Below are 24,682 nucleotides of genomic sequence, written 5' to 3'. Positions count from 1 at the left end.
AGGGGGTGGCACAGCACCCCACGGCCACGCGGGACCGCGTGCCCCCCCCTCCCCCCCCCCGCTTTCCGCGGCCCCCGAGGGCGCTGCAGCGGTGCAGCCCCGGGACGGCTGCCCCGGGGAGAGCCCCAGCGGGCACGGCGGGCTCCCCCCACTCCGCGGGTAGGTGCGGGGGTTACGGTCTGGCAAGCGCTGCCCGAGCACACCCACCCCCTCCGCGGTTGCGGAGGGCAGCGCCTGGGGTCCCGCCAGGCGAGGGGGGAGCAGCAAAGCGGGGGGATCCCGGGCAGCGCCCCCTCCCTCTGCCCCCGCCGGCACTCGCCTGGTTGGGGTCGGTGGCCCGAAAGACGTGGCAGGCCATGGGGGAGTCGGGGTTGTCGGGCTGCGCCTTGATCAGGTAGGCGAAGTAGGTGAGGTCGTGGCTGTTGTGGATGAAGCGGGCGATGTGCTGCGCCTTGTGCTCGAAGATGAAGACGGCGGGCGCGGGGCTGGCGGGGCGGCCGGGGCCGGCGGTACCGGTACCGGTGCCAGTGCCAGTGCCAGTGCCAGCGCCAGCGCCGGCGGGGCGGCCGGGGCTGGCGGGTCCGGCGGGGACGCAGCGCAGCGTGGGCGAGCCCAGCAGCAGCAGCACCTCGCGGGCCGGCACCCCGCTGCCCAGGCCGCCGCCGGGCTCCTGCCGCTGCCCGCGGCGCCGGATCTCCGCCATCAGCCAGGGCAGCATGGGCAGCGTGGTCCGCCTGTCCAGGCACGACGAGCCCACGTACCACAGCCTGAAGCGCTTCTCCCCCGGCGGCGGCGGCGCCGGCTGCGGCTCGGGCCGGGGCTCCAGCGGGTGGGAGAGCGCTGCGCCCTCCGCTCGCCCCTCCATGGCGGGTCCCCGGGCGGAGGGCGCGGCGGCCGCTTCCCTCCGCCGCCAGGTGCAGCCGGCGGGGCCTGCGCTCGGCCGGGGCCGCCGCTAAGCGCGCATCCCCGCCGGGCACGTCCCGGCAGCCGCGCCGCCTCCCTGCTCACCCGCGCCGGGTCAGCCCGCCGGGCGGGGAAGGGCGGCCGAGTCACCCTCCCCAAACGCCGCGGGGAGGAGCGGAGCCGCTACGCCCCGAGCGGGCTCCGCGGCCCGGCCCGCCCCGGCCGAGGGGCGGGCCGGGCCGGGCCGGCGCCGCCCCGGAGCTCCAAACAAAAACACAACGTGGCCTGGGCGCCGCGCCCCGCTCGGCCAGGTGCTGCCGGCCCCGCCGCTGCCGGGGGGTGCGGGCCGCTCCCTGCGGCCCCGCAACGCGACCGGCCGAGGGGGGGGAGGAGGAGGAGGAGGTGCGCAAGGGGAGGAAGGTCGGCGAGCGGCGGAGGTGGGCAGGCCGCTGGGGCCGCCCCCCGCCCCGATTGCAAAAGCTCTGAAGCTTTTTCCGAGTCGGCTTTGCTGTTGGCGAGCCGGGGGGGCGCGGGGGAGGAGCCCCCCCGGGGGCGGTGGGGGCCCGGGGCACCCCCCGGCCGGGGGCCGCGGCGGGGCTGCTCGCTCCGCCGGCTTCCCCCCCACGCAGGGAAAAACAGCCTTGGCCCAAAGGCGCTTCCACGGCTGCGTTACAGCCGAGTCACCGTCAAGAGTTTCATTTAAGATTGATTTTAAAACATTTTTTTTTTTTTCCTAGGTTTCTTTTTCCTGCTTGAGCTTTTAGTTGCGGGGTTCCCCCACCACCGCGCTATCGCGATAACATCTTCATTTTTGTCAACGAAGAATCCGCCACCTACTGTAAATGTTAGTAACTAGTCTCCTCTACCTGAGAAAGTGGCTGGACAAAGCTTTTCCAGTCATACAGCACCCGTATCCATTTTGTAATCGTCAATTTTACTGCCCGTCCTTGCGTTTACATCTGTAGCAACAGCGGCGAGAATTCCCAGTAACGTGCTGTTACGGCAACCGTTTTAACCCTGTCTAGAAAAAAATCAATCTGTAGCTTGAGCTGAAGAGCTACTGTCTGTAATTCGAGGCTGCGTGCTAGATTTGGGCAGAGAAGGGTCGTGTAGCACAGCAGGTCACAACCCACAACAGTCCGAACGGACACAAAAACTGCCGCGGCAAGCAGTATTTTAAGAGCGTTGCAAGCAACTATGCTCATTTCCCGAGCGAAGTATTCTGCTCTTCTTTTTTCCCGGTTTAATCACCTGGTTTATGCATGTTGGTTTATCAGCTGTCATTTTCGGTTTTAACATTCTGACTTGGGAAGACCTCAAACACACCTCCTCCCACAGCATCCTAAAATGAGCTATTCCTGCAACAGGGCAGCTAATGCAAAAAATCTTACGTAGGCTGGATGCCAGCTTAATATTTGGTACGATGGCACGAGTTAAAGCCAGAATGGAATTGCTTTCCCAACTGACTATTTTCACACACTTTAACATCTGAAGTGCGTCATCGTGCAGAAGACTTTACAACTGGGCTAGTTAGAATAATAACGGCCAAAATTTTTTTGATGACAAACCTAAAAAATTTCTCGTCCCTCAGCCTGCGCAGTTAGCATTAACCCTTTAGCTGAGAATGTTACTTGAGATTTTTTGGGCTCCAGCGCAGTGGGATGACAGTTTGGGAGCCGCTGGGATCCTCCAGCAGCGCACCTGGAAGAAGACCCCTTCGCTTCCTGGCAGCAGCGCTGGCACTGGGTTAATGCTGCGGTGACCTGCTCGTTTTCTGCCAGCTCAGTTCTGCGAGCCGCCTCTAATTTAAGTGACAGCGCTCGTACAGGCACCGCTGCTGGCACAAAGGAAGCGGGAATAGCTGCTCGGGGGTTGCAGAGGGCAGCAAGACTACTCGCTCCTTTGGGGAACGGTTGGTTAGATGATTCATCTGGAGCGTGAAGCTGCGCTTGAGCACAAAGACCGATTTAAATGGCCAGGGAAGCGAACTGAACGCTGGGTTTGCACTAAAACAGCGGCGAAACCCCCTCACACATTCTGTTGCAAGGGTTTGAGATGGGATAATCATGAAGCAGCTCTAACAAAGCAGCCTAAGGGGGAGGCTGCAACATACTGAATCACTGCATCTGCTTACAAACCATCTCCAAGACTGTTAGATCCCTTTGTGTTATGCTTGTATACCAAAACCAGGTTGCAGACAACCACCTTGGCTTTTAGGTGTTGTGGCAATACAAGTAATAATCAGGAAACATGAAGACAATCGTGTGAATACATTAAAAAACAAGCAAAAAGAGGCTGAAATTCTTTTAAGCAGCCACAGATCCATTGATGTTCTCACATTGTTCAAACGGAACAAGAAGCCTTCACTTGAAGATGCTACAGAGCCGGGTTTTCAGCTGCTAAGGACACACTTCAAGTTTTACAAATTATTTTATTGGGTAGAACTGCGAGAAACAAAATGTGGAAAATTAATCGTAAATTCTTAAATTGCCACCATTGTGCCAGTTATGTAAAGCTGTTTGGTTTCTCCTTCAGTTGGGTGATTTACTTACATGATATAAGATCTGGTTATTTTGACCTAATTCATTTTTGTTATGGAATTCTTTATACAAATCCCTTTTAAGACAAAATTAATCTATACAAACTCTACCACTAATATTTTAACTACTTTCAAAATCATTCTCAGATGTTAATCCAAAGTTGTCATGCTTTCTTCTCGCGTCAGCTTTTTATGTCTCTGAATTGATTCTTTATAGTAATCCCTCTTAGCTGCCCATTACCTTTATCCATTTACTTCATCATTTCTCTTATCCTTTAATCTGCCTACCACTTTTTATCCCCCCATCTTGTTAGTAGTGTTTCATTAGAAACTCAGTCCTTCAGTTACATAATTTTTCTTCTTGAAGTTGGTCCCTTTTTCTCATTTCTTTTCAGTTGTAAGATTTCATGCACCTTGAAGTTAAAACTTCCTAATTTCTCTCATATTGAGCACAGTATTCCTTTGCCCATAACCTCTGACATGCTTCTCATGTAATTTCTCCCCTGCTGTTTATAATAGTAACAAAAGCATCATCCTCTAGTTCTTTGCACAATATAGTTAGGAATTAGCCTAAACTATATAATCCTTATAGCTCAGTTAATGGGAATCAGAAACTTTGGGATAGAGAAGAAAGAAACTTTCCACAGCCCTTATCCACAGAGCTTTGAAAATACATGTCTGTTCTTGATGAAAGAGCAGTTTCTTTCCAGGTCGTCCCAAATGGACAGAAGTGTAAATGCAGCACCCATGCAGAGACACAAAAGACAAAGCCTCTGAAGAGAGGCCACCATCTTTTTTTTTAATTCCTTTTTTTTATTATTCTTATTATTGGCGAAACTTCTGGAAACAAATTGTAAACGTCAAAGTAGAAACTATATTGGAAGATCTAAAGTACGTAAGGTACTATGCTCCGTAATTGCCATATCATGTGCTGCAAATACATGTTCAGTTGCTCAAATAAAACTGACTACATACCCAGTCAGGCTTTTTTGAATTGTTGATAACCTGCCACTGATTTCTGTTGACTAAAGACATCAGATGCAAAATCTTTCAAAATAAGATAGACTATTGACGTGACCAAACATGGATACAGTTAGCTAAATGTAAGTAAATGCCTCTGAACGTTTTGGATTCAATATGCTTGTCAGTGGAGCACTACATGTAAAGAGTATTTTTCCAAATAAAATGTATATTTTCCTTCTGTTTATGAAAGGAAGTATGTTTTGTTCATTAAGACAATACCTTGATAATGTGTACTGTTTCTGCATATGGCACCACAGCAGCCATTTCATGTATCATATCTGGATCACCAGTTCATCTTCCATGTTAAAGGATTTAAACCTGCAAAATGGTAAGCAACCACAGTTCTCAGTAATTTCTTCAGGAGCAGAGACCTCAGCATCTCACATCATCAGACTCTGAATTGCTAGTAATTATGCATCCCCTTAAGCTTTCTAGCCATAATTTTAATTGCAGAAAAAATATTATTAGAGGAGCTGTAGGCTTGACTTTACAATCCCATAATTTATGCATAACTTCAACTACCTTGGACTAGAGTACTTTCAGTAATATGCCCTGTAGCTGGAATTGCTTCTCATCCTATTGCTTTTCTAAGAATGCTGTCACTTAATTCTCTGGGATTTCAAGGTCCGCTACCCTATTTGCATTATTTTTAACTAGTCAAATTTTATTTTACTCTCAGATCACCTTTTAGTATGATCTGAGATACAGAAAGTTTTACTTTAGAGAACATTTTCTGGATTTAAACTACCCAGTCTTGTTTGAAGACTCTTTTGGAAATACAACTGAGATACTAGAAAGTAAGTTCAGTAGACTGGGCATATTACCAAGGTTTAAACTTCAGCTGCTAGAGAAAATCTGGTGCCTCCTCTATTAAGTGTGTAAAAACATCACTAGAAATAATGAAAATTGTGTATTTTGCAGGATGTATAGAGGTCATTATAGTCTAAAATGTAATGCCAAAGGTTTGAGTAAGACGTCTCAGTGTTAGTAGAGACATGACAGTAGCAGGAGATACTCACTGCAATTTGCACACAATAAAAATGATGAAAAATTAATCTGATGGGGGTTGGGTGGGGTTTGTTTTTTTTTTTCTTCTCAACTGGCACTAATCTTTTTTGATCATAATGACAGATTATAATTTGTTCTGCCAATAAGAACCACTCCAAAACAGATTTAGGGGAACTGGAGTGAGCAAAGTTTGTAAGAGTACAATCCCTAGCTAGAAATTTCATAAACATCTCTAGAACTTAAGGAGACCCACCACATTTTATTCTGTGTTCAGTGTATCATTATTCAATTTAATGTAGCACTGATTAAGAGAGACAATGCATTGAATTATTATATTTATCTTCAAAGAAGCATTTGATTGTGGAACAGATTCTTATTTGTGTCATTTTTTCATGTAACAGTCATCCCATGAAACTTTCTGGCACAGTAGACTTTAAATCCAGTGAAGAACAATGCTTTTTGTTTAAAACTAAGTTTTAATCTCAAGTCCTGTGTGCTTACGTGTGATCATAGCATCTTTCCAGGTGAGAGCATTTGATTTTTCTTTTTTTCTCCCCCACAAAAGGCTAGCAGATCAGTTTACTAAAATCCCTGTTGTTGAGATAATACCGAGTTTGGTGGCTGTTAGCAGCTCAGGCCAATTGCAAAGCTACTTACTACAGGAGATAGAGCAACTTCTTCAACAAGAACTTCCACATTCCTAATTATTTCTGGTTTTATATAAAGGAGACATTTACTTCCCTACTATTCCCCAACCACTGCAGTAACATACAAAGAAGAGAAAAAAATGAGGAAGAAGAGAGGACTGCAGCTGCTGGAGTCTACTTCTCTCCCTGACAGTGCCCACTACCTCCACCTCATTTTGTGATTTGGAGGGGATCTTGGTCCCCTCCAACTCTCCAGAAATGGAAACTGAGACAGGATTTCTTGTAATTGCCAAAGCTAAAAGGAACATCTTGCTATTATTCCACAAATATATTATTACAGAGGATGAACCACAGGCTAGAAAAGTTAGCAGATCTGTAGTAGAGTACAGAAATAATACAGCATAGAGATGCTTTGGAAGGCACAAGTACTTCAACTTCAGAGGTCACAAATTTTATCTCTTCAAGAGGAAAATGCAAATACCATTAAGACTTCAACAGTGTATTACTATTAAAAATATTACCGCAACTTCACAACTCAGTACTGTATGTCTGGTAAGAGAAGGTACAGCTTACCACAAACAACAGGGCACTTGTAGTCCCAACACAATACCAAGAATGGTGCCAGCATAGCTGCCAAAAAAAAAAAAAAAAAACCCAAACCCCGAACAGATGGGAACCCCTTAATCCTCCTTCTCATCGTCCCTGACTCTCTCCTAGGTAAATCGACATCTGTTGTCTTGACTCTGTTGACTGCTGAACATCTCTCGTCTTCCCACATTCCCAACTGCCAGAAGCAGCATTGCACAGCACACCAGTGATTCATGCGAGACAGGCGCTTACATTCCTCTACTCATTTTAAATGTAAACTTTTAACACCTCTCTCAAGCTTCGTGCATGGTTGCAGCATCCAGTACTTGCCAGTTCAGAAGCATCCCTGGGAAGGAAGCCTGTCTTGCTTTAATTTGGCCAAGCTCTCAGATGAATATTTTTTTTTTTAAAAACACCTGTAGCCTGCCTAAGACACAGTAGCGATGACATTCTGGCCCCATTAATGGGGAACAGAAAAATTTTTTGCAGCTTCAGTAGTACCAAGAACATCAGAACATTATTTTTCAGATTCAGAGGTAATTCACATGGGAATCAAGCAACAGGGCCACTTTCAGTGGCAGAGAAGTGTATTCCTAAGTGTGGCATAAAGACACTGAAAACTAGGCTGCCTAACAAAATACGGAAGAATTTGAGAGTGGTTAGACTGCATGAAAACCTTGGATAGAGAAATGCAAATGCTTATTCCGTGAACAAGATACAGATCTAGAAAAATCTACCTGAGAGATGTATAAATGGGAAAAAAATGTAAAACAAGAATAGGCCCCAATAGAAATGTAACATGATACTATTTAAAGAGCAAGTCATAACGCAGAAATGTTAGTACAATTACTGTTTGAAGCTACTGTAAATATACAATGTATGATATATATTCTGTTATTAAAATGCTGAATGTTGTTTATGTCACTGGAAATCTTTATGCTCATCTTTTTAACACAGAGTTAGAGTATTTCCCTACAATGTAAGAAGTAGGGTGAAAGTTATGGTGACATGAACGTGTACAGTTCCAGATATAAGCTCCACAGGAGAGAAAACCAGGAGTCCTTATCCTGTTGTCAGACACGCTCTCAAAGGATTACCGTGTATCAAGACTGTATGTAGCAGTGCCACCTGGTGACCAATGCTATGACAAATTCCTCTTAAAATACTATATGGCACATAAATTTATTTATGAAATAATAGAATATTTCTCCTTTTTTGGTATGCATATTAAAGCTTACTATTCCAAAGCTCAGTATGTGAAGTACAAAACTGACACTGAAACTTCACATTTATAAATATAACAATATTTGTAATATAAACACTGACAGAGTATTTGGAAACTATGGCACCTACACATATTGAACAGAAATGGTTCTCAAGTTAGGTCAGCTAGACTATAATTAGCCATAGGAGGAAAATGCACTACAGGGAAGAAGAAACCCCAAAACACTAAAATTAGCCTTCATGGAGAAGATGAGCAATCTCAGCTTCCTTACTTTCTTAATGACACAAAGTCATAAATAATTAACAGACATTCCCAGTAACTCCCTTCAAACAGCAGGTCATTTCTCCACCTTCCCTCAGAAAAGCCTTAGAAACAAGAGTCAGAAAGTCTCTCAAAGCATCCAGGACTGGGTATGAGGAATGCTGAGGATCATCCCTCTGAAACGCATGCTTCCTCATGCACTCAAGCGCCAAGAGTGGAACTGGATGAGTACGTATGGAGCGTACTGCACGGTAGAAGCAAAAGTAAAGGAAACATTTGGCCAAAATAGCACAATGGCAAGCAAATCCGGTTGTTTTGAGGTGACTGAGCCTCAGGAAGGGAGGACTGTAGCAGCATACCATGCAAACTCAACCCAGGTCACGGCGTTCATTATGTCATGTACTGACCTGCACAGATCCAACCTCCTAATTGAGTGAATGCCCAGTAAGCTAGCAGCCCAGCCAACAGTCATGTAACATTTTACTAAAAAAATCTGTCTAGGAAATGAGTACTAGCATGATCATCCACAGGGTTCTGGATAGGACAGAGGCTGCTCAGTTTTAAGTCTGTGCTGCTGTTGCAAAGGGTCTTCATAGATGGGGCATTTTTTTTTGCTGCAGGTAGATTAAATAACTCAGGCGCTGCTGTGTTATTCTAGTACCTGCAAGGGCTAAACAGAGGAACCCTGCATGCCTCTGCAAAGGAGTGGAAATTACGCTCTCATTATACCCATAGTTAAGAGGGTAATAAAACATTCAAACACAACAGGGAACAGGGCAAGCAGGAAGAAGAAACAACGTTCATCCTCTCCCCCAATTTATCATCTCTCTACCTTTGTTTTTAATTGGTCCAGGCTAATGTATCTTCAGGTGTTCAAACAGAGTGCAAAGGCTTGAAAATGGGAAGGTAAACAATAAAGGGGGATGGGTTCTCAGTGAACAACAAGGCTACATACCTTTAAAAGGTGGTTAAAGAAAGGCAGCGCAAATTTGTGGAAGTAGGAACAGAGACATGATTTGCTTTTGCGATGACTAGGCCAAAGCGTGCAGAAACTAAAGATGTAAAACACTAGTAGTGCACAGACATGACTACAGCCATTTGTGCACTCTTCTGTGGGCCCTTCTCCATTTTTCTACAAAATAGCTTTCAGCAAGTAGGCTGGTGTGTTTGAAACTACTGCAAAAAAAAAAAAAAAAAGTCATGTGATGAAGATGACAGTCAATCATTGCAAGGAGATTCATTCATTATTCCTTCCCTTGTGTTTGTTTACATGTAAGACCCTTCCCTCCCACCCCCTCCTTCCTTCCTCTTGCTCTGTTCCAGGCAAATGATGAAAAGAAAAATTGTTTACTTGTCTCCTAAATACAATTAAGGAAAGAAAGCCACTTGAATGCAATTTCCTGCAAAATTTCATTGATCTCATATGTCTTTTCCTGGGTCAATACAACATTTTGTTTAGCTGTAAGTAATTGATACAAATATTCCTTGCAGCCTGCAGTTGTCCCTTGGTGCCCCATCACAGAGACAGACTGCATATGTCTGAACTTCATCCTAATTTAATAAGGAAAAAGGTTTAGCCATAGTTTAGTCCTGAACTTTACCCATGATAGTATTTATGAGACAGTTTCATACAGTAGGCTGGAGACAAAATACAGACCATCTTTATCTTTGTTACCTATATGTTTAATGACTGTGGTACAAAAATATTAGTGTTACACATTTTCATATCAATCAACAAGTAGAATTAAGAACACACAAGGATTCCTGATTCTCTTTGAAAAGATCTGATTACTTGCACATATAGACAAACAATTCAACAGCTTGTTTGAACATGTTAATATTGCTATCCTGCAAACCGTTAGGTTTTTAGGGTTTTGTTTTTTTTTTTTAATGAAGTACTTAATTCTTCCATTAGTCAGTACAGGAATTCCTACTGATAGCGATCAGGACAAATCTCAGAAGTTTGAGTACATAGCCAACTTTTAATCACATCTCCTAGATATCCAGAAACACCTCTGAAAAAATTCTCAGACAGTAAACTAGTATAACACACATGTCCAGGCATCTTCCAGCCAGAGTTCCAACATGCTGTAGTTCAGGGACATTTAAAAAATGTTCAGTAATATTTGTAGAATATTTGACTTGACAAAATGTAAGTTAGACTTTTCAAAGGCTGCCAACTTTCTCCTCTTGGTGATGGACAATAAAGCAAAAATAGTAACTGAAGGTTTCCTTCCTTCCAGCATCTACTAAATTGTTGTTTCTAGAAGTTAAGACGTGATTAATTAAAACTTCTTTTCTATCCAGTTACAATGAAGGCACAAATATTTCCAGCTATATGAAGAACTTAAGTGCATTAGAACAAACAGGACGTATTTGTAAGGCTCCAGCTTTACTTAAAAAAAGTATTCTTTTTCTGGAACTCTTGCATTGATGTAAACCAATTAATTCACTAGGCCAAAGCATGACAATGTTTTCCAGTTATAGCAGCCTTACACTCCAACTTCTGCAAATTAAAAAAAAAATTAAAAAAAATCAGCTGCTCACATCATTTTTCCACACACAGAGGATTTTTTGCACCATGTTCAGCCCCAGGACCTTGCAGACAGACAAGGGAAAAGGCAGACAGGAAGCTTGTTCCTGAGACCATGTTGTGACATTCCACTGAGAGGGTCCCAGAAAAGAGCAGTCTGCTCTCCCCAGCCACAAACACCCCAGACTTCAGCAGCACAAAGGAGTATCATCCAGATCAATGGCCATGGCCCAAAACTTTTACTAACTTTTGTTAAAGCCAACCCTGTTTCACTTATTTGGACTTCTAAGCAACTCCAAGTTCTGTTTTTATGCACCATGCATAATGCCCAAATAGTGAGGGTGTATCCCTCTTTATTGAAAGGATTGCAGTATGCAGCACATACAATGTGGTGCAGTTTATTTTCATGACACAAAAAAGCAGGCATAACCTGTATTAATGACTTTCAGCCAGCTTCTAAAAAAATTAATTGAAAAATTGTAAGTGGGTTAGAAAGGCAGATGTTCTCACTTAAGGGGGTCTGAAATCACTGGAGGATCTGTCCCAGCAAAACCGGGTCTCAGTCTCTACCGTTCTGAAGTTGCAGCATAAACTTCAGTCTGCTTATCAGTATGAATTGTCTCTCTTCAGATTTACTTACTCTACTACACCACCAGCGCATCTTGAAATGCAAGAGTATTGTTTTTATAACATCCCGCTATATTTGCAGTTTGCATTTCATTTATGGGAAACTCAAGAAAAAACAGAACAAACCAAAAGTGAGCATGCAAATACACTGGATTTATCACTCCCCCTTTGGAAATGCCCCCATTCTTCAGAATGAAAGTCAAAATTTTGCTTGTTGGGACATTCTCTGAGAGCGAGTACGCACAACACAGTCTAGTGGACTCCCGCCACACAATACAAGCAGCAAAGAGATCTTGCTGACTTTTAGTGTGGTCCTTTCTCCCATGTGCTTGGCTAACACTCCAACCTGAATTTTCAAGTTTCCTCTTGACTCTTCTAGTTCAGAGCTTGGAGTGAGGCAACTACATCAATATTCTAATTTAATTAGAAAGCAGATGTTTTCATCAGCAGTCAAGCAGAGTGCCACAGATTAGAGTTGGATTAAATACAAAGGCAAAAATATATTAAAATGCTTTTTAATTCAATTCACTTTTCTATCTTTATTTAAAATTAGCCTCTGGGCTTCATTTCAGAGAATAAATTTTGTGTATCCAGAAAAGCTTAATGCATTAACTCAGCTTTTGTAAGCCTAGGTGGTAGGAAATAAGTATTTGAAATAAACAAGCTGTTAGGACAAGTACATTCTCCAGTTATTAAAAGAAGACTAGAAGCCAGGTCTGCAAACCTGCAACTAACTACCTGACATTGCTGTTCTTCAAGAATAACTGTATGCTTGTTACATGTAACTTCATATACTCTTTATACTTAATATTATTTTTGAGTCCAAGCACATTTCAATTTTACACACAAAAGTGTTAACATGGGATTTACATTTCTCTCAGTATCTTCCCAGTCAACATTTTCAGGTGTCTTTCTATACTCCAAAGTTAAATGTGTAGTTTCTTACTCTTGGATATTAGAAAGTCTGCAGTGATGCTTCTCCATACACATCCTGATCTTTTGTCTACCAGGATTGAACAAAGCTGAACACGTTTACACAAACACTGTAGAGTTGGCTTCAAGTATTCAAAAGCGAAGAAATCTTCACAGCAATGCAAGGATGATGCTGACAAATACCTGTCGAAAAGACAAGGATACATACCTTGCTGAACAATGGCACTTTATTCCCTGTGCGGAACAGAAAGTTTACTTGATCTAAGTCTGTCTGAAATTTCAGTGTAAATAAAAGTTCTCTTCAAACTGTTTCAAGAACAGACGCCATTTCCTTGAACTGTCTGAAGAAGTTCTAGAAAGCAAGAGTTAAGATAAATTTCAGTTGCTTGAAGAAAAGCTTGAACTGTAGTTCAAACTAGAGTGTTAGCCAAAAAAAAAAAAAAAAAATTCTATGTTTCTCGCATTCCCTCTTTCCTCCAGTTACAGTTTGCAGCCTGAACTGAAAGTTTCTGCTTTTCTTTTTGTGGGCTGGTTGGTATTTGGGCACATTCCCTATTAAATCTACACAGCTGACGCCTTCTTTGAAAGGGTTTGCCTATTAATAGGAGAAGACGCTATGAAAGAAAAATACAAAGTAGCACTCTCACCACAACAAAACAACCACCAAAAAACCTTCTCACACAAATGTTTCTATTCCCAGCTGAAATAATCCAGGCTTCTCAAGTATAGCATCCATTTCTTACAGTAGTTGAACAGCAAGTTATTAAATAGGTTTCAACCAGAATGAATAGAACATTTCACATCACCTAAGGATTCAGAATATCCTTCTCAAATTCCTGCCAGTCCAACTCGAAGGATTTATTTACTTGTAAGCTTGTATGATATTCTAAGTGATGTACTCACCCTTTAAACAGGAACGACAACAGAAACACCACATTTACACAAAATTAAAAGTTACAGAAGTGCACAGATGAAGGCAGAACAATTAAAGAGCCAGTGATGACAAAGCAGACTGACCTCCATTCCTAATCATTAGCAAATGTTAGGCTTAACTCAAGTTTTAGATTTTGAGGCTGGGCAACAGCTCCATAGATTTAGAACATTCCATCCGTTTTTAATAAGGCAGAGTGACAGCTGACAAGAAAGATCCAAAAGTCTTTACATCTTCACTTGTTAGCTTATTTATAAGAGAACAGATTAATTACTGCTAAATTAAGATTTTCAGATAAGTAATGTAGAACTAAATGCTATGAAGTAAGTATTTAGCTTCAGTGTTTTAAATAATTATTTAATGCTTCATCTTTGAATGACCATATTAGGAAATAAGCAACACAAACATATGCATCAAGGTATACAGTTGCTTCTTCATGACATCACTGTTGTTTTTAAGAGACTGAATCAAGTAACACTGATTACAGACCTTGAACTGCGGAATCGTCATTTCAAAAGATTTGTCTGTTATTTGTCCTGAAGGGTCTGCCACTTTTAGCGTCACTGTAACATAAGGATACTTCAGAGATCTGCAGTTGTCAGAGCTCATCGCAACGCCCAGTTTCCATTTAATATCTACAAACTACAGAGAAGAAAATCACTGGAAACAGTGTTAAAGAAAGAGATCTAGCCTACCATTGCTATTCTGTTGGATGGATGTTTTACAGACAACATAGGACATCTAGAGCTCATATCCAAATAGGAAACAAACATATACATTCAGGTATTATTGTGAATGCAAAATCATCTGCCCTTCCTTTTAATAGTGAAAAAAATAAACAATTGCATAAGTTACTTCACTTAAATCGGTTTTCCTTATTCAAGTACTGTCAATAGTCAGGTACAGTCTATTTAAAGTTCTAGTAAGAGGAGCTTGAGCCACAGAGTTCACCTGGCTTATATATCATTCATGCTTTTGTCTTTTTTTTTTTTTCAGAAGTTTCTAAATCAAGTGCAAACACGAGAAAAACCTCAGACAGTGCACAAAAATTTTATAATAGCAATAATGGAAAAAATTAAGCCATTTCATAACTGTATTTTAGATCAAAATACATCATAAATACTTTTCAGACAGGTAAATTATCATTTTTAGCCTCTTATGATAGGCAGAACTGTTGAATAAAGTAGTGAAGAGAGCCTTTAGAAACTCACTATCAAGCCTTAGACAAAGATTTCCCCCCCCCAATTCCATACTCTATTAAACTGTTGTTAGGAAAAAAGGTCTTAAATGCAAATACACTCTGTGTTATTTTTTCAAAAAAGAAAAAAGTAATGCTGGAAATTGACAGAAAGTTTCTTTAAAAAAAGTTTAAACTTAAGGGAGACAAAGAATAAAAGAACCAAGTGCTCGTATTATCAACTCTAAAGAACAATTCAAATTACATTTAAAACAGATTTACATAACAACTAATACAATTGTCTGCCACACTGACTGCCACTCACCTTCCCTAGTAGTACTAAAAAGCACTAATTTTTAAAAAGGTATGAAATGTGACTTTATCATCCAAACAATAATATTAGAAAACTGTTCAGCATTTAGACAACCTTTATTGTATATGCTTCTTTATCTGGGTAGACATTTGACAACATATATAGAAGAAAGCTTTTGGCAGCCAAGATACCACCATGTGCTTGACCATAGACCATACACAATGCAGCACTGACATTTCTGAAAAGTTAATAGTTAGCTCAACTGCACTTTGTCATTAGTTACCTGCCCCACTGTGGCCATATTTCTTGCATCTTCTGACACGGTAATGGATTTGCCCTGCTCATTCCATACATGACGAATAACTTGAACTGCATGTTTTGGCAGCACACTGACTGCATTGTCCAAGGTGGTGACGAGTTCTTCCGTAGAGAGATTGTTTCTGGCTGCTGTGCTATAGGTATATCCAAAGAACACCACATCAATTTCATTCTCCACAAATTTAATAAAATTTCTCACTTCACCCCAAATAGGCAATTTTTTATTTCTGCTTCAGTGTCTATGTACTTTACAATCATTAAATAGCCTGTGATTTTTTTCCCCAGAATATTTTACTAATCTTTTGTATCCACATGTAAAAAACAACATGACTTGACTTTTAATGTGTCTTAGTATGCAGAGACCAAGTTTTGCTGGGCTTGCACAACACAACATTAAAACAAAAATAATCACAGCCTCCAAGTGCTGTTGCAACTGAAAAAAGGCATAATTCAGCGAAAGATGTGTGCATATAGCAGTGAAACAATATTACTACTTTAGAAACAAAGCAGTTTAATTAAACATTTAGAAGAGGTAATTTAAGTATCACCAAAAGGCAAGTAAGGACCTCTAGGTAATGGTATAATTGGTACTAACAAGAGTCAAATGATGCAATAAACCCTCCACTGAAAAGGCAGCAAGTCTAGAGGAAAACAGCCACTCAATTCCCCCTATAGAAACAGGTAAAAATATTCCCACCCTAGGTTCGTTCATGCAGATCCACTCTTCTTAAAGAGACATTAATAAGAGAAAAAGAGTTGGTCCTCCAAGTAGCATGGTCTAATACAATTTAAGGCTTTGTATTTTATAAAGGAAAGAGTAGTAAATTTCTACTGTTATATTTTCTTCAGTCATACTACTGTTACATAAAATGTTTAGATACTAGATATTAAAAGAACAAGCAAAATCTTGAAAATTTTATCTTTCTGAAAATAGCCAAACTTACAGCAAAACAACAGCTGAAAATGCTACCTAAAAACTCTACCTTTATCATGGCAGAGTTCAACATTATAAAACTGTGTGCCCTTCAAACAGGCACGAATGCTGGTTTCTAATCTCTAAGAAACAAGAGGGCTTTAGAACACGCTTCTTCCAGCCAAAGGCCTAGCTGACTTACTGAGCTTAACTTCCTCTTTTATTTTGCCAGTAGTTCTAAAGCTTGCAGACAGGATCTTAGAACATTTCCTCTTTAATTTTTTTTTTTTAATTACAAAAAGTGAGACTGTATATTAAGTAGCTACACATTTTTTAAGAACATAAACTAATCCCAGAAGTTCTTTTTTGTGTACCAAGAGTTACAAACTTTTGCCCATTTCCCAAATCAGTGCTTTATACCCACATTTGATGTGATGTTACTTTTCAATACCACTATTAAGTTGGGGTAGAGGGAAAAAAAGACATGAGGCAAAGTAAATTATTTTGTGCTTACCTAAATAGAAAGGAAATAATGTTAGCTATTTTTGCCAGGTCACCAACATTAGTCTCAATCCCAGATGTCTGCATTCTCTAGAAAGAGAACATTCAAACAATTACAAAGAGTAATAAATTATGCATTAATAAAAACCTCTTTGTGTATATACACCCCCCACCCCCCCCAACTTGGGGAATCTATCCTTTACAGCATATACAGCTAATATACTTGCTTACAAGTGCTAGCATCCAAACATACCTGACACAGTTCAGCTGTATTTACACCTGGGATCTCATGGTTCAGATGTTGAATTATTTGTTCACACTGTAATGAGAGTAAGTTTGGAAACATTCTTAATGCATTATTTTAATATACAAGACAAAGCTAGTGTGAATACTTGGAGATTACAAAACAAAAAAGAAAACTGGTTAATGCAAAAACGGACAACAGGAGGATGCTGTAAATGCAGAGTGAAAAATAAAATCATTGAAGTGACTGATTTTAAAGTTACATCAAATCCAAGAAAACCAATAAACTCAGTCAAGACTTTTAGTTACGACCTCACTAGCTATTCCTACTTAACACACCATCTTCATACTAATTGAACAGTCATCCTGTTCAAGTGCACACTACAGTAAACAATCTGAATGTTTTCTAGACAAGCTAGCTTGGTATCTCATTTAGATGAAAGGCAAAAATACATTTTTAAAAGTCTTCTGTGATGAAAACATAAATTTAAAGCAATCCCATTGCTCTTAGTAGGACTGGTCCATTTTACGAGTCATGTAAATCTAAGCTATCACATACATAAGATTCCCTTTGCAACAGACAAAACCCAGAAGAGCTTAAAAAGGTTTCAGAGAATCAAAGAGTGCCAGAAGCCCTTCCACATCCCATTTATTGCTCTACTTACCAGTTCTGCAAAAAAGTCTTGAGGTATTAAATTAATCTTATCTGCTGCACCACTAGCATCTGAAAAACACAAGCAGTGGTGATCAGAAGCAAATCCTTGAAGTGTTATAGTAATAAATCTAATCTCTCTCTGAAGAATTCCTAGGTCATCGTGCATGCATTTACTTTAAAAGCAAAGCTTTCTCTAAGGGAGTTTGTCTCGAGTGCCATTAACAACCTGCTCAGCATCCCAGGTCTAATAGGAGCGACTCCATAAGGCCTTGGAGCCCCAGACTGAATCTATGCAAGTACACAGTTTGACAGCCCTAAATAAGTCCCCCGACCCTGCGGCGCAGCATCCGCACCAAATCCCTCGGCCTACCGGGAAGCCGGGCACGCCCAGGGCTGCCCTCGGGCACCAGCAGCACAGAACCGCTGCTCTCCCTAAGGCTACGCTGCTACATCCAGGCCGCCTCCCGGCGGCGAAGCCCCCAGGCGACCCGCGGACAACCCGGGAAGGTCCCCGTTGCCCCGCCACAAGCCCTCACCACGACCCACCGGGAACGGCTCGCCCCAGGCCCTGGGTGAGGCGGCTCCGCGGGGCGGCCCCCCGGGGAAGTCCTCAGGAAGGAGGAGCGCCCGTACCCCCAGCCGCGCTCCCCTCCGCACCCCACCCTGAGGGCCCAGGTGGGCCTAGCTCCCGCCCAGCCCCAGCGCCCCCTCACCCAGCGCCTCCAGCGCCCGCCCCAGCACCGCAGCAGAACCGGCGGCCATGGCGCCGCGCTTCCTCCGAGGCCCGACTTCCGCCACACAACGCTCGCCGCTCTGATTGGCTGTCGGAGGTACCAGAGCGAGGCAAGGCCAGCGGCCTCGCTCTTATTGGCTGCCGAGCAGGGAGCATGCGCTGTTCTCTGCTGGGGGCGGGCGGAGCCTGCCCGCGCGCGGGCCCCTGTCCTTTCCAGCCTCGGCGCTCTGCGGGTGTGAGCAGCCCCGCTGGCTGCGGCGGGCGGGATCGTGCCCTTCGTCAAGTTAAATCGCTTCTTAAATAGATGCAAATAAAGCCAGGACTGCGTTTTAAGAGACTATGGGGTCTGCAGGCAGCGGGTGGAAGAGGTCACCTGCGGCTGGGCCTCGCAGGTCAGGGCCTACCGTGCTTCGCCTCAGGCCGGCCGTGCCCTCCCGCCGCAGGCCCCTGCGCTGCTGCTTAGGCTAGCCACAGCTTGGGAAATGGCGCGGGCGTGAGAATCGTCTGGGGAGGCTTTTGGAAATGCCGGTGCAAGTCACACCTGGTTTGCGCAACAAGTTGTTTACTCGGGTTTATTGTGTTAACTGGCGTCAGGGTTTTCTTGCTGCTCTTCGTTACAGTCTGAGGTACACAAATCATGCGCTGTTCTGCGTGCATGCAGCACATGTGGTGTATTGAACTTCGTACAGATACACGGAGTGACTGTACTTTGTACAGCTGTATTGTGGAATCGGCCTATACACCTGCAAATAAACGGGTAGATGTGGCACTTTGGGACATGGTTTAGTGGGCATGGTGGTGTTGGGTTGATGGTTGGACTGATGATCTTAGAGATCCTTTCCAATCTTAATGATAACTAGTTTTTACTTTCATTATAAATAATCTTGCCACCAAGCCAGGAAACATGAAATTAATACTCTACCCTTAATTGGTTTAGTGTGGACTTGGTAGTGTTAGGTTAATGGTTGGACTGGATGATCTTAAGGGTCTTTTCCAACCTAAACGATTCTACGATTCTATGAAATAAACCATGCTGTTCATGGATGATTTGTGTAGATAAACTGTGTCTTCAGTTAAACAGGAAAGTGGCCATTTATTGTAAAACCAGCTAGAATCATGTTCAATAAGCTTTGCATACTGTGAACTTACTGAAGTAAGTTTGGGGTGTGGCTGGATCCCTAAAACAACACTGATGCTTCACCAGTTTCACCTTTTAAAAATAGCAAATATTCTTCGATTTCTCTAGTAACGAGTTTTACATTTGCTTTTAGCTTTTTTTCTGTATTGCAATGCTACAATCTCAGTAGATCTATTGTAAGACTGTGACACAGTAGTAAAATGCAACTTGGCACACAGTAGCGTGCACTAGTTTAAAATTGTGTATTTTCAATAAATGTTAATGAAAGAATTTAGAAGGTATCTCAGGAAAGGAGTAATTATGATGAAACATGGTCTGCGTGAGCTTTATACGTTTATGGTCCGTCTGATCTTGGCCTCTCCCTTTTAAAGTATCTAATTAAGTGTGCAAATGTTTTTGAGTAGTATGTGTTTTTATGACCTCATGACTGTCAAAACACTAGCAATGTACCTACTGGTAAGATCTGTCTGTGATAGCAAGGCTTGACTTAACAGTCTCTGTTCTTAGGTAACTATTACATAGTTTGTTATCTAGAGAACTTTACATATTATTTTATGTTACAATTTCATCAAGTCTCTTAGTAGTGCCTTTAGCACTGTGACTAATATTTCTTATGTTACTTTTCATTCTTTTTCCAAGATGTGGAGATACGTGTGAAGTTGAGTATCTTGGTGATTTGGTAATTACAGAATCATTTGTTGAAACTTGGAGTTATTTTGGGGTTATTTTCATCAACACGTAAACATGCGTTTTGTTCTTTGAATTTGGAACCAGAGGTGGTGAAGTATGTAATGATTTCGGCTTGCTGGCCCATCCACAGAATTAAACTGTATCTTTAGAAAATACTGCCTTCTGTAAGCATACTGTGTGAAGCTTTTCATGGTAGATGCAGACTGTGATGGTGATCTGACAGTACAGCCCCATCTTTTAGCTAGATCACGACTGAGAACTTAATGTGAGGGGACACTTGGTATAGAAACTCGAAGACGACTCTCATGAGCTGCAAGTAGACTGGATTGCTGAAGAGATAAGCTACGGTATTGTTAATAGGTCAACACAGAAGCTTCAGGCACAGGCATGTAGCATCACCATAGTCCTGCTAAGCGATTACGGGGGGTAAAATAAAAATACAGCATTAGGTAATTTACTCCATTTCATAAACTTAACATTTACAGAATGGGGAGTAATTTGCATCAACAGTCTCTGAAGAACTACACCAAGTTCTTCAAACAGCTCGTCAGGCAGACAGGAGAAAGTGTATCCATTAATTGGGTTTTTCCAGTGCCTGGGCCCTCGACTGTATGGTATTTTGTCCTGGTTTTGGCTGGGATAGAGTTAATTTTTTTCACACTAGCTGGTATAGTGCTGTGTTTTGGATTTAGTATAAGAATAATGCTGATAACACATTGATGTTTTAGTTGTTGCTAAGTAGTGCTGACACTAGTCAAGGACGTTTTCAGCTTCCCATGCTCTGCCAGGTGCACAAGAACCTGGGAGGGGGGCACAGCCAGGACAGCTGACCCAAACTGCCCAAAGGGCTATTCCATACCGTATGACGTCATGCTCAGTATATAAACTGGGGGGAGTTAGCTGGGGGACAGCAATTGCTGCTCAGGGACGGGCTGGGCGTCGGTCGGTGAAGCAGTTGCATCACTTGTTTTTCCTGGGCTTTGTTACTCTTCTTCTTGTTTTCCTGTTCAGCATTTTTTTTTCCATTACTATTATTTTATTTTATTTCAATTATTAAACTGTTCTTACCTCAACCCACGAGTTTTCTTACTTTCACCCTTCCGATTCTCTCCCCCAGCCCAGCAGGGGTGCGGGGGGGAAGGTGAGTGAGCGGCTGTGCGCTGCTTTGGTCGCCGGCTGGGGTTAAGCCACCACATATCCACAGCACCCTGCCTTTGTTGCTGCCTGGCACTTTGGTACTCCCGTGTCTGCAGTACCTAGAAACACCATTTGCTCACATTATACTGCTTCCTTCTCTCCTGGGACTCTTTGATTTGCCCGTAAGCTGGCACAGTTCCTGTCTTTCCTTCAGCCTCTCTGCTCACCCTAGACGTACGTCCATGCTTGACCACCAGCTTCCCCGCTGCCTCGGGTCTTTCTGGTCACGTGCTGGGCAGGCCTGGCAGTCCAGCTCATGGGCTTCCACAAAAAATCTTGTCCAAATGTCCTTTTCTGAAAATGCAAGGCCCCGCGCAAGTGCTGCAAGGGGCCACGCAGGTCGGCTGCAGTCTGTAGACAGCGGTGGGCAGAAGCGGTCGGGGAGGGCTGGGGCCAAAAAATGAGGCGTTCTCCTTCATTTTTAGCCTTTCTGAATTAACTTGAAAGAAGGCATACCACTAAATCTGATACGTATGTGTATATATATAAAACGTATACTACACCGTGCTTGGTCTTAGCCAAAAGGCCAAGAAGTGGTATCTTTATGCTCCGCAGATGGGAAGGTATGAGGGGACTCGCCGCGTTCTTAGAGAAACGCTATTTTTAATTAGTTTCAATGCATCTTGCAGTCATTTTGCCGGATCACACGGGGACCCCACGGCGAGTGCCCTTGCTGCTCCAGGCGCTGAAGCCGCCTGGGGCGGTGCGGAGGTTGCCCACTGCCGCGGCTCGGGCGTTCCGGCTGCAGTCCCCTTCCTACGGGTGCTATTTCCCTGCTCTACGCTGTACCTACCTCACCGCCGGCGGACGGCTGCGGTTCAGTTTAGCTGCTGGAGGCCGCTTCGGAGGGGCCTGCCGGCCTGCCCCCCACCCACCCCCGCTCCCCGCCGGGGCCCCGCACCGGGCTCCGCTGCTCCCGCAAGCGGGCGGGGGGGGGCGGCGGCGGGGCGCCCCCTGGCGGCTCCTGCGCACCACGCAGGCCTTCAGGCTTGGGAGCGAGCGCGGGGCGGGGCGGCCGAGGCACCACCCCTTGCCCCGCTGGGAGAGTCCATTGCCGGCGTGGGGGGGGGAGCGGGGGAGACGAGAGGGTGAGAAGCGGCAATCTTGGGGCCGTCGTTGCCCGGGAGCACGCGGGGGAAGGCGTTCATCGCCGTGAGCGCCGCCTCGGCCCGCCGCGGGGGAAAGGGAGTGCGTGGAGGCGCGGGAGGGTTGGTTCCTTCTCCCCCACCTCCCCCCCCTTTCCCTGCCCGGCTCGGTGGTGCGGTCCCGGGTCAGGTCTGAGGCGAGGCGGCGTGAGGCGCTGTCAGTGCCGCGCTGCCAGCTCCAGCCCTGCGCCCGTTCCGGGAGCCGCCCCGCCGCCATGGAGCCCCATCGCTGGCTGCCCCTGGAGGCCAACCCCGACGTGAGTGCCCGGCTCCGGGGGTGGCTGCGGCGGGGGGATGGTGGGGGAGCTGCCGGCAGCGCGGGCGGGCTGCCTGGCCGGCCGGCGGGAGGGAGGGAGGATGGCGGATGGTGGAGGGGAGAGCGCTCGGGGCCGCTCCGGGCTCGGCATCGCGGGCTGAGGGGTGGCTGGTGGGGGCAGGGAGCGGGCGAGGTCTTAGCCCGAGGATCTGACTGGGGTCTTAACTCCCCTCTGTTTTCTGCTTGCTTTTCAGGTCACGAATCAGGTGAGCAGCTTTTATTTGAGGTAACCTTTAGTCTCTCTGCAGCTTTAGGCCCATTTCATTTCGTTTTTATGCAGTAAAAGGCTCCTGCCTCTCCAGCGAGAGTAACCCCTTCCTCCACCACGGGTGCCTGCGCTGAATTTTCTAATATGGGACCTTACTGGCACCTCCTGAAACCTCTGAGTACGTAGTGTCATGTAAAGATACTGTACGAAAGAAAAAACAGTAAAGGAAAAGAGAGCAGATGTGGTCTGGCTATAAATGTAATGTAATCTCTGACGTGTTTCAAGGTGGGTTTTAATTCATTAATTAATGATTAAAACATTATTATACATTTTTTTAATATATATATACAATGCGTGCCAGTTCTGGACCTGTACATGATGGCTTTGTGCACTTGTATGGATCTGCTTACATCACAGTGTTGCAGTATTTTTCTTCTTTGGCTGACCGTAAAAAATAATGTCATTTTACTATATTTACACTTTGCTGCTTATTCATGATCATATCTGCGTGATTTGTTGTGGCTGGTTTTGTTAGCGTAGTAGAATCCACACTAGAGGAAGGAAGATTGTTCTAGTCCACAAAACAATGTAAGTGCTAGATAAACTGGCTGAAAGGAAATCACACATACTCCAACCCTGCAGCATGTTCTTAGTGATAGTTTTGGGTATCTTTAGCAAGCGTTAGGACAGATGTTGATCCCAGCAGGCCTATTAATAATGTTAAGGATGGTGTTTAAGCCAAAAGACTCTGAAGCTTCCAGCAGTAAGATGACATTTCTTAAAACTATATTGTTGAAATATTTTGGAAATGAGGGGTTTCTGTGTGTGAAGAATGTATTTTGTTGTTGTTGCTGTAGTATACTAACTGAGTCTGCAGGAGAGTGAAGGGTTATCTGATGCTGCGTTGTTTTGCACTTGACTTTATAGTTTCCTAGGACAAATAATTTTACAGTTCTTACAGCACTCATGCTGTGGACCAATTTGAGAAGTTTTCATTCCCAGTCCTGGGTTAAAATTAACAACCTTTCCTGGGAGCTGTTCTCAAATGTATGCTATGATTTCCTCATGTTTTAGATTTTTTTTTTTTTTAAATTTTGAAATTCAGAGACTAAATTCCAGTTTGGAAGAAAATAGATGTGAATAAATGACTAGTAGATTTCTAACTCTGATTATAATTCTCTAATTTCTTCTCACTTTCCAGATGTTGAGATGAGCTTATCATGGTACAAATAAAGTCCTGTCAGCTGTAAAGTAGAAATTAAGGAAGAAAAACTAGTGACTTTTTCTAAATACCTGTATTATCTTATATTATTCCATATTTACATTATATGGAGAAAATCCTAGAAGAATCTTAAATGAACAATTCTAAGTGTGTTCAAAACCTGTCTCTCTTGCCCCTTGGCTTTACGCTGATGATGGGTGATACCTATCAATTGTGGATGATCATGATTATAGGAACTCTTACTCTGCAGGGATTTTCTTGTTAATATTTCTGTACAGAAAAGGCCACTTCAGACCAGTTAGACTTCCTCATTCACTATATTTTGCCAGTCTTAACTGAACAGTGGTTGTTATTCTCTAGACTGAGAGGTGTGTGTTTTGGTTTGGTTTTTTTTTTTTAAAAAAAAAAAGGAGAAAAAAATGGTCAGTGTCAATATGAATACACCTTGCATTATTAGTCATTGTTCTTTTAATCTCATCAGTACACTGGTAAACTGTGTAACAACAGGGCTGTTAGTCACTAGTTATTCATATCCTGCTGAAAACAACAATAATAGTAATTTGAGATTCAAATTAAGTTGTGAACACATTTTTAAAAAACCCTGTTGAGTTAATTGCAAGGACAGACTTCTTTTTGTGGTACTCTGTGCTGTGCTCTGTAAAATATTCTAGAATTCTTCAGGATTAAAAAAAAAC

General features: G+C 43.5%; 2 protein-coding genes across 6 annotated transcripts in view; both read right to left on the bottom strand.

The window, feature by feature from the left end:
• Positions 1-865, bottom strand: part of TBC1D4 (TBC1 domain family member 4) — a 124,314-nt gene extending 123,449 nt beyond the window's left edge. For both annotated transcript variants that reach the window (XM_075708613.1, XM_075708604.1), the window contains exon 1: positions 320-865. In XM_075708613.1, coding sequence (XP_075564728.1) covers positions 320-865 — 546 coding nt within the window. The remainder of the gene's footprint in view (positions 1-319) is intronic.
• A 3,868-nt stretch (positions 866-4,733) lies between these two features.
• On the bottom strand, positions 4,734-18,103 carry COMMD6 (COMM domain containing 6). Of its 4 annotated transcripts, none has more exons than XR_012831440.1 (7): positions 17,349-17,504; positions 16,694-16,759; positions 16,454-16,530; positions 14,992-15,160; positions 13,708-13,860; positions 12,496-12,639; positions 4,734-4,783 (listed from the first exon to the last, which is right to left on the bottom strand). XR_012831440.1 is itself a non-coding variant. In XM_075717634.1 (7 exons), exons 1-7 carry the CDS (start codon positions 18,098-18,100, stop codon positions 12,589-12,591), a joined length of 624 nt encoding a protein of 207 aa, XP_075573749.1. In that variant the 5' UTR covers positions 18,101-18,103; the 3' UTR covers positions 9,868-12,588. The 4 variants fall into 4 exon arrangements, 2 of the variants coding, with proteins under 2 accessions (XP_075573749.1, XP_009481829.2); XR_012831439.1 differs by lacking the exon at positions 4,734-4,783 and adding an exon at positions 9,868-10,700; XM_075717634.1 differs by lacking the exon at positions 4,734-4,783 and adding an exon at positions 18,052-18,103 and having other exon boundaries at positions 9,868-12,639; positions 17,349-17,407.
• Positions 18,104-24,682: the final 6,579 nt, after the last annotated feature.

Source organism: Pelecanus crispus, chromosome 1, assembly GCF_030463565.1.
Source record: "Pelecanus crispus isolate bPelCri1 chromosome 1, bPelCri1.pri, whole genome shotgun sequence".
In the NCBI taxonomy this organism is placed as follows: Eukaryota; Metazoa; Chordata; class Aves; order Pelecaniformes; family Pelecanidae; genus Pelecanus; species Pelecanus crispus.
The sequence above is the reverse complement of the archived record's forward strand: the minus strand, read 5'-3'. Positions and strand labels throughout refer to the sequence as shown.